This window comes from Myotis yumanensis, unplaced genomic scaffold (assembly GCF_028538775.1).
Source record: "Myotis yumanensis isolate MYYU_CA2020_CCGP unplaced genomic scaffold, mMyoYum1.0.hap1 SCAF_18, whole genome shotgun sequence".
NCBI lineage: Eukaryota > Metazoa > Chordata > Mammalia > Chiroptera > Vespertilionidae > Myotis > Myotis yumanensis.
In genome coordinates, this window is record NW_027223769.1 from 4,568,292 (window position 1) to 4,583,445 (window position 15,154).

The 15,154-nt window shown below is 52.9% G+C and overlaps 2 protein-coding genes across 2 annotated transcripts; one reads left to right on the forward strand and one right to left on the reverse strand.

The window, feature by feature from the left end:
* Positions 1-2,804: 2,804 nt before the first annotated feature.
* Positions 2,805-4,189, forward strand: SYCN (syncollin). Its single transcript, XM_070398259.1, has 2 exons — positions 2,805-3,199; positions 4,021-4,189. Exons 1-2 carry the CDS (start codon positions 2,805-2,807, stop codon positions 4,028-4,030), a joined length of 405 nt encoding a protein of 134 aa, XP_070254360.1. The 3' UTR covers positions 4,031-4,189.
* Positions 4,190-5,254: 1,065 nt separating this feature from the next.
* On the reverse strand, positions 5,255-8,088 carry LOC138997307 (F-box only protein 50-like). Its single transcript, XM_070398907.1, has 7 exons — positions 8,021-8,088; positions 7,238-7,389; positions 6,620-6,682; positions 6,488-6,539; positions 5,791-5,886; positions 5,519-5,657; positions 5,255-5,395 (listed from the first exon to the last, which is right to left on the reverse strand). Exons 1-7 carry the CDS (start codon positions 8,086-8,088, stop codon positions 5,255-5,257), a joined length of 711 nt encoding a protein of 236 aa, XP_070255008.1.
* Positions 8,089-15,154: the final 7,066 nt, after the last annotated feature.

Below are 15,154 nucleotides of genomic sequence, written 5' to 3' on the forward strand. Positions count from 1 at the left end.
CAGCCCTGCATATTGCAAAGCACTCCTGTGGCAGTGGGTTGGGTACCAGGCCCCTGCCTTCGTACCCGTCCCCTGTGGCAGAGCAGTAATCAGGCCTCTCCCAAGGGAGTGCACTGGAAGGGGATATCAGCCCCTCCTCTGCCAGCAGCAACAGGTACCGAACCCTTTCAGTACATTTGACCAGCTTCATTCCCGGCCACTTTTACAGATTCCAGGGCCCACTGTCTTCTTTTAACCAGCAAGCCAAATGACACTGGCCTGTATTATTTCCTATTGTGAGTTAGAGGAAGACAATTCCTACAGAGGGGAGAAATAGAAACAGCGGGAGCTTCAGAGAAAACTACAGGCCATCACTGTAGTACTCACCAAGACGTCAGTTGAGAATTCTGGTCTGAGGTGTGGGTGCTGGGAGTGCCCTCAGGGGGTCCAACCTGTGGAGGAAAATGACTCTTAGTCGGCCTGGAAAAGAAAGCAGAGGATGACAAGGGTGCAGGGAAATTTTACTAAAAGCCTGGAGGGTCTCCTGAAAGAAAAGATCCTTAATTCAGCACAGGCAGGGGGCAGGGCCCATGAAATCTCTCTGCCCTGCGGAGCTGTGAGTCCCGCCCCTGAAAGTCCCAGTCAGACAAGAAAAGCCACAAATACCTTTAAATCTACCCCAGAATTCCAAAATTTCAACCTAACACAGCAAAATCACAGAGCAAACCAAAGCCCCTAGTACACAAACATAGACAGAAATTTTTACTAAGTGGACTGATTCCTCCCGTGATAAAGAGCAAACGTCTCTGAGAAAACTAACTCAACAGCGCTGCTTGAGACTTTTGCAGACCATCACGGGTTCAGCCTTCAGCAAATCAAATGTTTTAACCAGATGAACGAACAGAAAATCAGAGTAGCTTTCACTTTCACACAGGCCAGTTAATCAGCAGATAATTATGTGAAGACAGACAAACATTCGTACTCACACTCTCTCAGACTAGCCCAGACTGGAGCTGAGCAGATAATGCCCAACTCCCCAGATGAGCATGAGGGCACTCCCAGCACCCACGCCCCAGACCAGAATTCTCAACCGACGTCTTGGTGAGTACCTACTGTAGGAGTTAAGGCTGCATCCAGCCCCTCTTCTCTGTAGCAAATTGGCTAGTCCCACACACTAACAAACAGAAGAGCGAACCCATAATTCCTTAATTGAATCTGAATTCACTCACCTCCGGAGTCCTGATTCCTGATTTACCTGACGAAGTCCTATGACTTCCAGGGAGGTGATCAAGCTCCCCCTTCCACTCACTTGGAGTGGGCCTGACTGAGTGGGGCCCCTACCTTACAGATTCTGTCTACAGGTCCAGAGGTGTCCACCCACTTTCTCCAGATGCCGGCCTGGTCCTGGTCTGAGGTCCGGGAGCGCCTGGAATTCCCCCCAGTTCAATTCTGCTAAAATCAGCAATGCACGCCTTCCAGAGGCCTGTCCCGTGCCCTGGGGCCCCAAACCCTGTCCACTCACCGGAGGCAAGAGCCAAATGCTGTTAGCTTCCTGGTTTAGGGAACATATGTTACAGAAGACCAAAGGAATACTAGCACCCTTCCTAGAGAAAGGGAGGGACTCCGTTTATTAACACTAGTGGACTCTGGGAATAATTTCCAAATCAAAGTGAAGAAACACGCAGAAGGCTTCACTTTTTATAACCTTCTGGGGTCTTTGTCTTGCAGATATGGTTCCGCCCCCTTTCATGGGCTTACAGAAAGGCCCCCAGCTGTTGGGGGTCCCCAGGCCATATCCGATGATCTGTCCTGGGGCCAGTGATAACGACCCACCCCCAGGGCAGTGCATTGTTCACAGTTTTTATGGTCTGACACGCCTTGCAAGACCAGTTTCCTCCTCAGCCCAAGGAGGAACACACAGGCCAGAAAGGTGAGGGATTACGAATTTATTCCCCAATCCACACACCAGGTGGCTGAATCTGGATGGCTCCAGCACCCAGTGACGGGAGTCAGCGGCTTTGAAAGGACTTTTGGCAGGCTTTATTCTGGGCAGAGACTTCTTTATGCATACCCAGAGGGGAGATAATGGAATGTGGTCAAAGGGAATGGCCATAGTGAAATGACCTGAAAAGCCAGTTCCTGGAGGAAGGGTATCAATTCAATTGCTCGATCAAACCTAACAGACACCATCCTGCCCAGGGGAACACTCAAGTTCCAGTCCAAAAATTCCGTTTCACTGTGACCTCCTGGTTCACAGGCCCACGCTCAACCACTGAGCCACACTGGCCGGGCTGTAATGGCTTTAAATGCTACACAATAGGCCGATCTCATATTTCACAGATTCTGGCTTCTGAACTTGGTCAGGAAGATCTCCCACTCCTGAGTGAAGGAGCTCTTCCCTGTCCCTCCTCCTGCAACCCCCCGCCCCCCCCCATCTCCAGCTTCTACTTTCCCAAGGTCTTGAGACCTGCCCCGCCTGGAGGCCCAGCCCCCCTCCTCTTCCCCCTCCCTCAGCCTCTCCTGTTGAAGGAGGTGGGTGAGGTGGGGTGGTTCATTCCTGGTCAGTTTGTAAGAACTCTTCCTGCCCAACCTATTAACCCTGTCCCCCTCTGTGCTGCAGTGACCGACCCTCACGTCCTGTGTATTGACGTAAGCTGCTGTTTCATACAAATATGTCCATCCTGTATTTGTCCTTGTGGGTTTGCGACCTGGACTAGGAAGGGCTCCCCCTCCCCCTCCCTCCCAGAGTCCTAATCTCGCAGCTTGTCCCTTCCCACGGGTCAGAAGCATAAAAGCCCGCAGGGGCGCAGCCCTGCAGTTTTGCCATGGCCCCGCTGTGCCCACTGCTGCTGGCCCTGGCCCTGGTGACCATCCCCGGTGTCCGAGGCGCCTGCCCGGCAGCCGCTGAACTCAAGAAGCCCGATGGGACACGGACGTGTGCCAAGGCCTATGACAAGAGCGACCCATACTATGAGAACTGCTGCGGAGGCGCGGAGCTGTCCATAGAGCCGGGCACCGACCTGCCCTTCCTGCCCTATGACTGGAGGAACGTCATCTCCTCACTGGTGGTGGCCCCGCGCTGTGAGCTCACCGTGTGGTCCCGCAGAGGCAAGGACGGCAAGTCTCACAAGTTCACCGCTGGTGTCTACCCGCGCCTTGAAGAGTACCGCAGGGGCATCTTTGGCCACTGGTCCAACGCCATCTCCTCCATCTACTGCAGGTGCCCTCCTATCCCCGTGCCAGTGCGCATATCACTTCCACAGCACAGAACCCAGCCCCACCACCACCCCCAGCTTCAGTTTGCCCAGACCCCTGAGTCCCTGACCCAAATGGGGAATCCCCAGACCCATCCTGGAGGCCCCTTCTCACCCGCATCCCTCCCCCAAGCCCATGCCCCTTGGATCTCTCAGATCAGTTCTGGGATTCTCCCACTCAGAAGTGACGCAACCCCCTCCATTTAAGGAGCACCCCCCAACCTTCCTGATCCCCACCTGCCTACCCACAGCTACACTGTCCAGGGAGGGCCACTAACCCCTGAGCTGCCCAGCTGAGCTTGGGATGTGGAGCCATCCACCCCCTCACCCTGGAGCCCCAGAACCAAAGCCAGTTCTTCCCTCTCCCCAGATCGTCAGATCTCAGAGCTGCCTTGGGCCTCCCAGACTCTACATCTGACCCAGACCTCAAGACCCCAGACTCATATCTGGGGACACCCTGCCTGGGCCTTATGCTCCCTAACCACCCACACCCTCTAGGACAGCCTCAACACCAGGACCCAGTCCCAGGGTCCTTGGGAAGGTTCTGGAGCATTTGGAGCCCTGAGCTCACCCTGCACTCACATATGCAAACTCACGGACTTGGGACCCTAAGTCTAGCCACAGTAGCCTCCAAACCACCACCCCCGACACCCCCTAAGAGCTCCAGGAGCCCCCGCTCCTGCAGTGGGAGCCCAGCCCACACCTTATCTCAGGCTCTAGAGCTCCCCAAGCCAAGAATCTCTGAGCCCCTGGCACTTCGTGGTGATCAGTTTTTATTTTGTTGCAGGTGCTACTGATGCCTCAGAGGCCCCTCATCTCCAGCCCCCACAGAATGGGGAGCCCCTCACCCAGCCTTGTCCCTGGGGCCTGCTGAGGGCCCCACGTCCCAAACAAGAGAGCTTTCTGCCTGCCCCCTCCCACCCTGCCTTCCCCGCAATACAGTCCTTATGAAGTTGCCCCTGTCTGCCATCTGCTTGTGCTTGGGACCCAAGTCCACACAGGATGGGGGTGGGATGGGGAGACAGCAGGGTGGTCATGCCAGGATCAGCCCTACCTGGGGCAGTGCTGTGACTGGGTGCGCACCCATAGACTCTGACGTGAATTTAGGTGTGCACAGACACACGCACACAGGAAGCATGTGTGGCATGCAATGGCACCGCTGCTGATAATTAGACATTGACATGCTTCCCAGACCTTTCGGTGCACAGCCCTTCCCTGAGTGACCCCCGCTGCTCTGGCCTGCCAGGGACCTCCAGACTCAGGATTCATGCATGAGACAGCAGGAGGCCGTCAAGGACCAGCCCAGGCCAGGCCAGGGTCTGTTGTGAGATCTGGCCAGAGCTTAGGACTTATGGGTTGTTCAATCCTTCAACCCTCCCCTCCCCTACACATGGAAGGCACTTTAGTGCAAATTTGCATATTGCTGCAAATGTGACTTTGCAACCTATTCTCACCCCCACCCCCAGGGATGGGGCCCTTGATGGATACCTGGGTCTGGAGGCTCTTAGGAGAAGCTAAAGAAGAGAATTGTGGGTCCTGGGAAGGAAAGGTATGGGGACAGCTCAGGGGGGAGGACAGCTTGGGGTTGGATGGAGGAGGAGAATTCGGGGGGATTCTGAGAGCTAAGAAATGTGGGGGAAGGAGGTAAGTGGAGATAGTAAGAGACCATAAGGTGGGGGTATGTGAAGAGATCAGAGGTTAAGGGAGGTGTGGGAGGTGGAGCAGGTGTGAGGTGCTGGAGGATCACAGAGCAGAGGGTGTGCGAGTGGGCTGGGAACTCAGCGAAGTTCTAAGGAGCAAAGATGGCAAAATACTCAGAATCCTTGGGCACAGGTGTTTACTGGTTGAGTCCACAAGATTTATTGAGCACCTACTGTCTTTGAGCACTGCCTCGGGAAGACATGGTCCCTGCCCTCCTGGAGCCCCGAGAATGCAGGGGAAATGCAAAGATTTATATGTTGGGGGTGGGGAGGGCGATGAAGTCAGACACTCAGGTTGAGACAAGGAGCCAAAACAGCCAGTCACTCCCTGAACTGCACAGACACAGAGGAGTCAGTCACCCTTGTTCGCCGCAGCCCACCAGCCTCCATGCGGTTCTTTGTCTTGTGCAGGAAGTGGACAAATCGCACACCAGGGCCATACTGGCGGAATACGTGGGACACCTGTGGCAGCAGTGGGTCAGAAAGAAGTCCTTATTAGGGACCCATGAGCCCTGCTCTCCCCCCTCCTCCCTCTGTGAGGTCTTGGGACGGGTCTGGGTTGGCAGCTGGGACAGAGAGTCTCACCTGGACCCAGCGGCCAGGAGGGCCCCTCCCAGAGGTCCGGGGGGCCACATGGTGCTGAGCAATGATGCTGTGTCGGTCAGCTGCCAGCAGCCAGACATGCAACTCATAGACACACACATCCAGCCGGCTGTCCTCAAACCTGGCGGTGGGAAAGGCTGGGTCCTGCAGGGACAGGAGAGTCCTGGTGGGAAGCTCAGACCAAAGGGGAGGGCAGGGTGGGGTTGTGCCTTGGGGATCCCCTATGTGCACCCTGGGTGGAGGGAGGCACGTACCAGTCCATGACAGTAATGTCTGGCTGCTCGTCATCAAGAAGCTCCTCCCACAGGCCCTCGGCCAGCAGATCCACACACTGATGCTTCACCGTCCAGCTGTGGGAGAAGGCACAGGGGAAGCGGGCTCTGGGACCTGCTGGCATTCTTGGGCATCTCCCAGGCCAGCCTGACCCCAGGGAGCAGGAAACCTGATCACAGCACCCTCATATCCAGGGGACCCCGGTATGGGCGCTGGGCCCTCACTGGGCACCTTATAGTCTCAGTTCCCATCACCCTCTCGGCAGGCGATGCATTCTGAACCCTGTGCTGCAGTGGGGAAACCGAGGCTCAAGAAGGGAAGTGAGTTGCCCAATGTCAAGCAGCAAAGAAGCTCCGGGCCAGCGTGACTCTGAGCCTCTGAGTTACACCATCTCACCCACTACCAGAGGGTGACGGGAACTGGGGACTCGCCTCCTCCCAGGGGAAGAGGCTCAGCAGAGGAACAATAATAGCTGCTACTTGTGAACACCTACCATGTGTAAGCCAGACCTGGCCATAGCCTGTGCTGTGTGTTAGGAGCATTTTCTGGGCAGGTGACTAACTCTGTTTACAGAGCAAGAAACTGAGGCCCAGAGAGGCAAAGTCATTTTCTCCAGGTCCCCCAGCAAGGAAGGCTGGAGGAGGGAATCCATCGCAGGCCCAGGGCCTGCCCACTCACCTGCAGTTGTGCTGGAGCTGCTCAGTCCTAATGTACCACCCACGGAAGTTGCCTGCCAGGTGGAGGAGCAAAGGGTGAGAAAGCACAGAGTGTCTGGCGCCCTCCCCTGGGGACCAGCCCCCAAGCACTCACCCAGCGTCTCCAGGGGCTGCCGAGTGGGGCCAGTAGGGGGCGCTGGCTCATAAATGTTGATGCCTGAAATGGGCAGGTGATACACAGAGCCTCAGGCCTGCTGGAGCTGCCCCTGTCCACCCTCTCCCCGCACCCTACCCCCAGGGCCCCTCTGGAAGGGCAGGAAGCTGTGCCACCCACCAGGCCAGACCAGTCTGGCAGGGGTGAGTGAGCCAGGGCCCAGGGACAGCCCTGAGAATGTCCTGGGGGAGAGGGACCAGGTGCATTCTGGTGAGGCAGAGACAGAGGGACAGGGAGGCACCAAGAAAAAGGCACTTAGGATATAGGTAGAGGGAGGAGCGGGAGGAGCGGGGGTGGGGGTCGGGGGGGGACGGGGAGCAGGAGGAAGGGAGTGAGCCGGGGTGACAAGAGACACAGGGAGAGCTAGAGACACATGGCACAGAAGGAGACAGAGGCAGGGATACAAGGCAGGACAGAGCCTCAAGCAGACAGACAGAGGTACAAATAACAGACAAAGGCACAGAAACAGGGATAGCGAGACAAGGGAACTGATGGAAGAAGAGCAGACGGCCTGGGTAGGCAGCGTTGGGGAGGAAGCTAGGCTGGCGGCACCCGCACCTTCGGGGTTGGGCGAGCGCAGCAGGTTGCTGTGGAACAGCCACTTCAGGAAGAGCAGTTCCGGGTGTGGGTGGGTGGCTGTGGGGCGCTTAGGCGAACATGTTGGTGAGCAGGACCTTGCTCCTGCATGTCTTGGGTGGAGAGGAATCATCCTGTGGCAGAGGATTCAGGGCATTGGCGAATGACACCCATTGAAGGCATGGCCTCCATCACTGACATTCAGCAAAGCTCCTCAAGTGTCAGGATCTGGAATTTCTCTGGGAACCAGGCAACCATGGACCTCGGCAGACGCATTCCCTCTCGCAATATCAGCCACACTTAGAGTACTGAGTATTAAGGAGGGATCCGGAGTGTCTTTTGGGCCCAAATTGTATTTCTCAGTGATGGTCACAGCAATACCTCCCTCCCACATGCTCTGCTGCAATGTGACTGCCACTCCACCATCAAGAGGAAGTCTTATTTTCACCATCCCCTTGAATCTGGGCATGGCCAAGACGGCTTGGACCAATAGAACACAGTGTCAGTTCCGGGCATAGCCATTAACCAGCCTTCAGATTTCACTTCTGGACCCTTAAACACTGCTCTGAGGGCAGCCAGCCCCATGTAAGAAGTTCATCTACTCAAGGACTGTGGTGCTGTGAAAAGTCTGAGTCACATGGAGAGGCAACAGCCCGGCTATACTCCCAGGAGACAGGCAGCTATGTGAGTGAGCCACCACTGACACCCAGCCCCACTGACATTGAACTGTGACCCGGGGAGAGACCCCTAGTGACAATCACTCACCTGAGGGTGAGCAGGACACAGAGGAAGGTGAGGCAGGGACGGTGCGAGGGCGCTGGCTCACCTCCCATGGATAACAATGACAAACTCTGGGCAATAGGTTTTGAAAACACAACTATTTGAAGGCACTGGAGAGCAACCAGAAGCAGGCAGAATCTTTCAAAGAACAGACCAAGGTGTGAGACTAAGTTTATATGGCTTTTCCTCTGTGTAGGGAGCGGCTACAAGGTTAAGCCTTGGACTGACCTGTTGGCAAAGCCACAAACAAGTTCCAACTTAGAGGGCACAGCCCTCTTGGCATAATTAGGCTTGACCTTATGACACTCCCTAGATCCTTCCTAAATAGCTAATGGGCTGTGGCAGGTGCAGAGAGTGCTGCCAAAACAAGTGAAACTCACAAGAACATTGTAACTATGGTGACCACTACCTTGTTTACCTCTGGCTATAAAATAAAGGCTCAGCTTGCCATCTGGGTCTCTCTCTGTGTGGCCTCAGCCAGGCACAGGAGATGCACCTAGAGCCAGCTTATTCTCTTTGTCTTTTCTAAATCCTTCACTGTCCCTCCTCAGGCTCACTGTACCCTTCGCTGTGCTGGCCTGGCACACCTCTGGGCACAGGCCTCTGTCCATGTGGCAAGGGGCAGCATGAACTCAAGCAGAAAACCAGTCATTGACTCAGGTTATCAGACACCAGAGTTGGGGCTGTGAGAGCAGTCGGAAATTGAGAGGAGAGAGCCCATCATGGAGGGAGCCCCAGAGAAAGAAGATCAAATTCAATCTCCTGAAAGAAAAAAGAAAGCTCTCGGGAGAGACCAAGATGGCGGCATAGGTAAACACCAGAGATTGCTGCTGCAAACAACCACTTCAAAAATACAACTAAAAGACAGAACGGACATCACCCAGAACCACAGGAAGGCTGGCTGAGGAGAGACTCTTCAACTAGAAGGAAAGAGAACAGCAAACCGAGGCTCAGAGGAGGCGCAGTGTGGAAAATACAAAGGGACCGAGGTGCACGCGCAAAGCAGGCTGGTGGCTGAGGGCGCGGTTGTCGTTTTCAATCAGGAGGGAGTCTCAGACTCTGAGCTCCAGATCCGGGTGAGTCTCTAGGGACTCAGACTCAAACGGGAGAAGCGGGATTGTCTGGCATCAGTTGGAACGTGAGGGCAGCTTTCTCTCCGAGGTTTGCAGCGGTTGCTGGGGTTCTGAGAAGCAGAGCCTCTGGGAACGGGACTGAGAGCAGCCATAACTGCTCCCTCCGCCCGCCCTGCTGATCCCCTGCGATCCGCCCCGCCCAAGCCCTGCACAGAGCCATTTGCCGGATAGCCTCAGGCAAAGGCTAGATTAGCACCGCTCCAGAGGACAGAAGTTTTCCCACTGCAGACACAGCTGATTCTCACAGCCAGTTGGCCTGGAGGTCAAATCCCTCTAGTATGAACTACAACAATCAAGGCTTAATTACAACAAGACTGCGCACAAAGACCACTAGGGGGTGCACCAAGAAAGCGTAAAAAATGCAGAGACAAAGAAACAGGACAAAACTATCAAGGGAGGATACTGAGTTCAGAACCATACTTTTAAGGTCTCTCAAGAACTGTCTAGAAGTTGCCGATAAACTTATTGAGATCTACAAGAAATCTAATGAGACCCTCGATGCTGCGATAAAGAACCAACTAGAAATTAAGCATACACTGACTGAAATAAAGAATATTATACAGACACCCAAGAGCAGGCCAGAGGAGCGCAAGAATCAAGTCACAAAGATTTGAAATGTGAAGAAGCAAAAAACACCCAACCGGAAAAGCAAAATGAAAAAAGAATCCGAAAATACGAAGATAGTGTAAGGAGCCTCTGGGACAGCTTCAAGTGTACAAACATCAGAATTATAGGGGTGCCAGAAGATGAGAGAGAGCAAGATATTGAAACCTATTTGAAGAAATAATGGCAGAAAACTTCCCCCACTTGGTGAAAGAAATGGACTTACAGGTCCAAGAAGCACAGAGAACCCCAAACAAAAGGAATCCAAAGAGGACCACACCAAGACACATCATAATTAAAATGCCAAGAGCAAAAGACAAAGAGAGAATCCTAAAAGCAGCAAGAGAAAGAAAATCAGTTACCTACAAGGGAGTACCCATACGATTGTCAGCTGATTTCTCAACAGAAACTATGCAGGCCAGAAGGGAGTGGCAAGAAATATTCAAAGTGATGAATGCCAAGAACCTACAACCAAGATTACTTTATCCAGCAAAGCTATCATTCAGAACTGAAGGTCAGATAAAGAGCTTCACAGATAAGGAAAAGCTAAAGGAGTTCAGTATTATAAGAAATGCTGAAAGGTATCCTTTAAGAAGAGGAAGAAGAAAAAGGTAAAGATACAAATTGTGAACAACAAACATGCACCTATCAACAAGTGAATCTAAGAATCAAGTGAATAAATAATCTGAGGAACAGAATGAACTGGTGATTATAATGAATCAGGGACATAGAAAGGGAATGGACTGACTATTCTTGGGGGGGAAAGGGGAGTGGGAGATGTGGGAAGAGACTGGACAAAAATCGTGCACCTATGGATGAGGACAGTGGGTGGGGAGTGAGGGCGAAGGGTGGGGTGGGAACTGAGAGGAGGGGAGTTATGGGGGGGGGGGGAAAGAGGAACAAATGTAATCTGAACAATAAAGATTTAATAAAAAAGAAAAAAAAGAAAAAAAGAAAGCTCTTAACACAGGACTCTGTAGCCACTGCACATGTCCCAGATACTGAAGGCAAAGTGAGCTGGCTGCTAGCACTTCTGTCATTCAGCAAGAAAGGAGAGAGGTGACGAGGAGGGCATGGCATGTCCTTTAAAGGAACAATTTTAAAATGGGCTCAGATCACTTTCACTCGTGTGTATGGGCCACAGCTTAGTGCCACAGGTGCAGGGATGGTTGAAGAATGTTGTTTTAGTGAAACACTCTGGAATCCACTTCAAGTCAGGGGTTCTCCAAGTAAAGGAAGAAGAGGAGAATAAGCATAGAGACAGCTGGCTGGAGTCTCTGCCACTCCAGCTTTGTGGGCGGTCATATGATTGTGTGGTGGCTGGAGCTGTGGAGTCCATATTTCGGTCATGAGGGGAGAATACACTGAGGATGGAGCAACAGCCAGAGTTAAAGAGCCTGGACTTCCCTAACCGGTTTGGTTCAGTGGATAGAGTGTCAGCCTGTGGACTCAAGGGTCCCAGGTTTGATTCCGGTCAAGGGCATGTACCTTGGTTGCGGACACATTCCCAGTAGAGAGTGTGCAGGAGGCAGCTGATCGATGTTTCTAACTCTCTATCCCTCTCCCTTCCTCTGTGTAAAAAATCAATAAAATATACATATATATATATTTTAAAAAAGAGCCTGGACTCACTATGATAGCCTGATCTCTAAGGCACCACTGTTCAAATCTAAATATTATGTGAGCCACATGTGTCATTTAACAATTTCTACCAGCCACATTTCATAAGTAAAGAGAAATGTGTGAAATTACTTTTACATATATTTTATTTGACCCAATATATTCAAAATATTATTGTTTCAACATGTAATCAACATGAAACATATTATTAGTGAGATTTTACTTTTTTACAGTGGATAAAAATTCTGTACATCCATCTATTTCCTAGCTTTGTCCATTGAGAGGGGGTAGAAGCAACAATATTCCTGTAGCAATCAGCACTCCTAGCACCCAGATCACGATTTTTTAATACTGTCTCCACGAAGAGGAACCAGAGCTCCTTGAAGAAAAGGCTGGTTACAGAGCTGAGGCAGGGATAGTACCAGGTGAGTCTGGAACATCTTATTGCAGAAAGCAAGGAGGTGCTCAGAGGATGAGGGGACACATGGAAAGGGCTTAGGAGCCATCTTGAAAGGGTTCCCATTGGCCTAATTGAGGACAGTTCCAGCATCAGCTGAAGTTATAGCAAAGAATTACAATGCACTGAATGAAATAAGAATTCAGTAGTCCATGCTGTTATAAATCAATTAGCAAATACATGCATGACGGAGGGGAGCAAAGCCCTTCCTAAGAGTAGAATGCCAATGAATAATGCAAGAAGAAGGATGAAGTTATTTGATAACTGACATAATATTAACATTCAGGCTGTGGGCTCTGAGCACCTGTATGTCCTCCTCTGTCCGAGACCCTTTGACACCATCAATGGACGCTAAAATGAATGGGTTGCAGTTTGAGAAGTAACAGGTATTTGCATAGTCTCAAAGTCCTCCACATATCCTATCTAATAAAAGAGAAACATGGTAATTAACCATAACTTCGCTACCCTTCCCGTTGGCAAATTAACTGCCAGCCAAGATGGCGGCCGGCAGCCAGGCAACTGACGTGAACAGGAGGCTTGCTTGCTCCAATGACGGAGGAAGCCAAGGTTCCCCGCCTGCCGCTGCTGGGCTGTGAGCTGCTCTCTAAGAAACATTGTTACAAATATAGAAGCTAAACAAAACCCCCAGAAACCTGCTTTCAGTCAGCCGGGATCTCAGAGCTGGAATCGCAACAAAGTTTCAAATACAGAAGGTAACCAAAGCCCAGAAACCTGCTTTCAGCAGCTGAGATCTCACAGCTAAAGCCGTCTCTCAGCTCCAGTGACAGCCATAGAAGGTAAATAAATCCCAGAATAAAAAAAAAAGGAAAAAAGGAGCGGTTGGGAGCTTCAGTCACCCTCCAGCCTGAAAACGGCCCTCAGCCCCTCACCGAGACTGGCCAGGCACCCCAGTGGGGACCCCCACCCTGAAGGGGGTGTAACCAGCTGCAAACAGCCATCATCCCCTCATCCAGGCTGGCCAAGCACCCAAGCGGGACCCCCACCCTGATCCAGGACACCCTTCAGGGCAAACCAGCGGGCCCCCACCCGTGCACCAGGCCTCTATCCTATATAGTAAATGGGTAATATGCCTCCCAGCACCGGGATCAGCGGAGCCACAAGGCCTCCTAGCACTGGGATCAGCGGAGCCACGAGGCCTCCTGGCCCCTGGAGCAGCGTGACAGGTGGCAGCGCCCAAACCCCCGATCGCCCTGCGGCTCTGTGTGCGACAGGGGGCGGTGCCACAACGTCTCTATCCTCCCTGCTCTGTTCATGAAAGGGGAAGGCGCCCCAACCCCCTGATCGGCCCTGCTCTGTGCCTGATAGGGGGGAGCTTCCCAACCCCCTGATCGGCCCTGCTCTGTGTGTGACAGGGTGGAGCCGCAACCTCCCCATCGGCCCTGCCCTGAGTGTGACAGGGGGGAGTGTCCCAACCCCCTGATCGGCCCTGCTCTGTGGGTGACAGGGGGCGGCGCCCCAACCTCCATATCGACCCTGCCTTGAGTGTGACAGGGGGCTGCGCCCCAACCCCCCAATTGGCCCTACCCTGAGCATGACTAAGGGTGGCATCGCAACCCCCTGATTGGCCCTGCTCTGTGCCTGACAGGGGGAGCTCCCCAACCCCCTGATCGGCCCTGACAGGGTACAGAGCCCCAACCCACCTGATGGGCCCTGCTCTGTGGGTGACAGGAGGCAGTGCCCCAACCCCCTGATCGGCCGGCTCTGTATGTGACAGGAATGGCACCACAACCCCCAGATCCACCCTGCTCTGTGTGTGACAGGCGGTGACGCCGCAACCTCCCCATCGACCCTGCCTTGAGTGTGACAGGGGGCAGTGCCTAACCCCCCAATCGGCCCTACCCTGAGTGTGACTGAGGGTGGCATCGAAACCTCCTGATCCGCCCTGCTCTGTGCATGACGGGGCGGCGCCCCAACTCCCCAATTGGCCCTGCTCTGAGCCCGACAGGAGCTGCGGGGCAGGCAGCTAGTGATTGGGCCTGCCTTCTGCCACCCGGGAGTGGGCCTAAGCCAGCAGGTCGTTATCTCCAGAGGGGTCCCAGACTGTGAGAGGGCACAAGTGGGGCTGAGGGACACCCCGCCCCCCGCCAGTGCACAAATTTTTGTGCATTGGGCCTCTAGTTTATTATAAAGAGAAAAATAGTAGTTTTACAGTGGAGAAATTGGCAGGCACCATCTAAACATTTTTTTAAAAATAAAATCTATTCCAATTCCAGGGTCTATTTTATACGTAGAGCACAGCTCAACCTGCACTAGCGACATTTCAGTGCTGAGCTCCATGTGGCCTGTGGAGCAGGTTAAACAACTTGGCTCTAAATGGACCCTGCTGTCTACACTTCTCATCACGTGCAATGATAAGTGTTGTTATAAGGCACTTTTATTTCATGTGATTTACATGTAACAGAATGCATCTGAGTGATCCACTCACATACCCACAAGGAAACCACACACGCACACAATCCCTCACGTTCTGTGGTGGGAGAATAGTGGCCCCAGCGCCCAGCCCGAACCCTGGAACCGTGAATCTCTTATGTGACCTGGCAAAAGGCCCTCGCAGAGGTAACTGAGCTTTATAGATGTGAAAAGAGAGAGGTTGTCCTGGATTATCCCCATGAGCCCCGTCTAAACACCGAGTCCTTAAAAGGAGAGAACTTGCTCCAGCTGGAGGCAGAAGAGAAATGTGGCGGAAGGAGCAGTCAGAGGGATTCCAGGCGCGAGAAGGATGTGACCCGTGGCTGCAGGCTCTGAGATGTAGGTCCCTGTGCGAGCACCAGCGACAGGCTGGCAGGAGATGTAGACAGACAGACGCTTTCTGCCCGCGGGAACGGGAACCTCAGTGCTACCACTGCAGGGAAGAGAATTCTGCCAACAGCTTGACTGAGCTTGGAGGTGGACCTTCCTCCCAAGGCCTCCCTAGCAGAATCCCAGCAGCCACACTTGGACTTCAGCCTGTGAGACCCCTGGCGGAGAAAGAGGCTGGCCACCCAGAGCTCTCATCTATGGAGCTGTGAGATACTAAACTTGTGTGGTCTGAAGATGCTAAGTTTGGGAAACCTTGTTATGGCGGCGAGAGAAAACTAATCCGCACAGTCATACACACAGTCTCACAGCACAGGAAACATCGTTTTCTTATCATTTATTTGAACAATTCTTACAAAAAGTAGAAAAATAAATATTTTACAGGTCTGAGTTTGACAATTCACACACATAAATACATAAATAGTGGTTGGGTGGCAATAAATTAAGAAACGTGAGGGATGCAGGGACAGGAGCAGGCGGGTCTGAGGG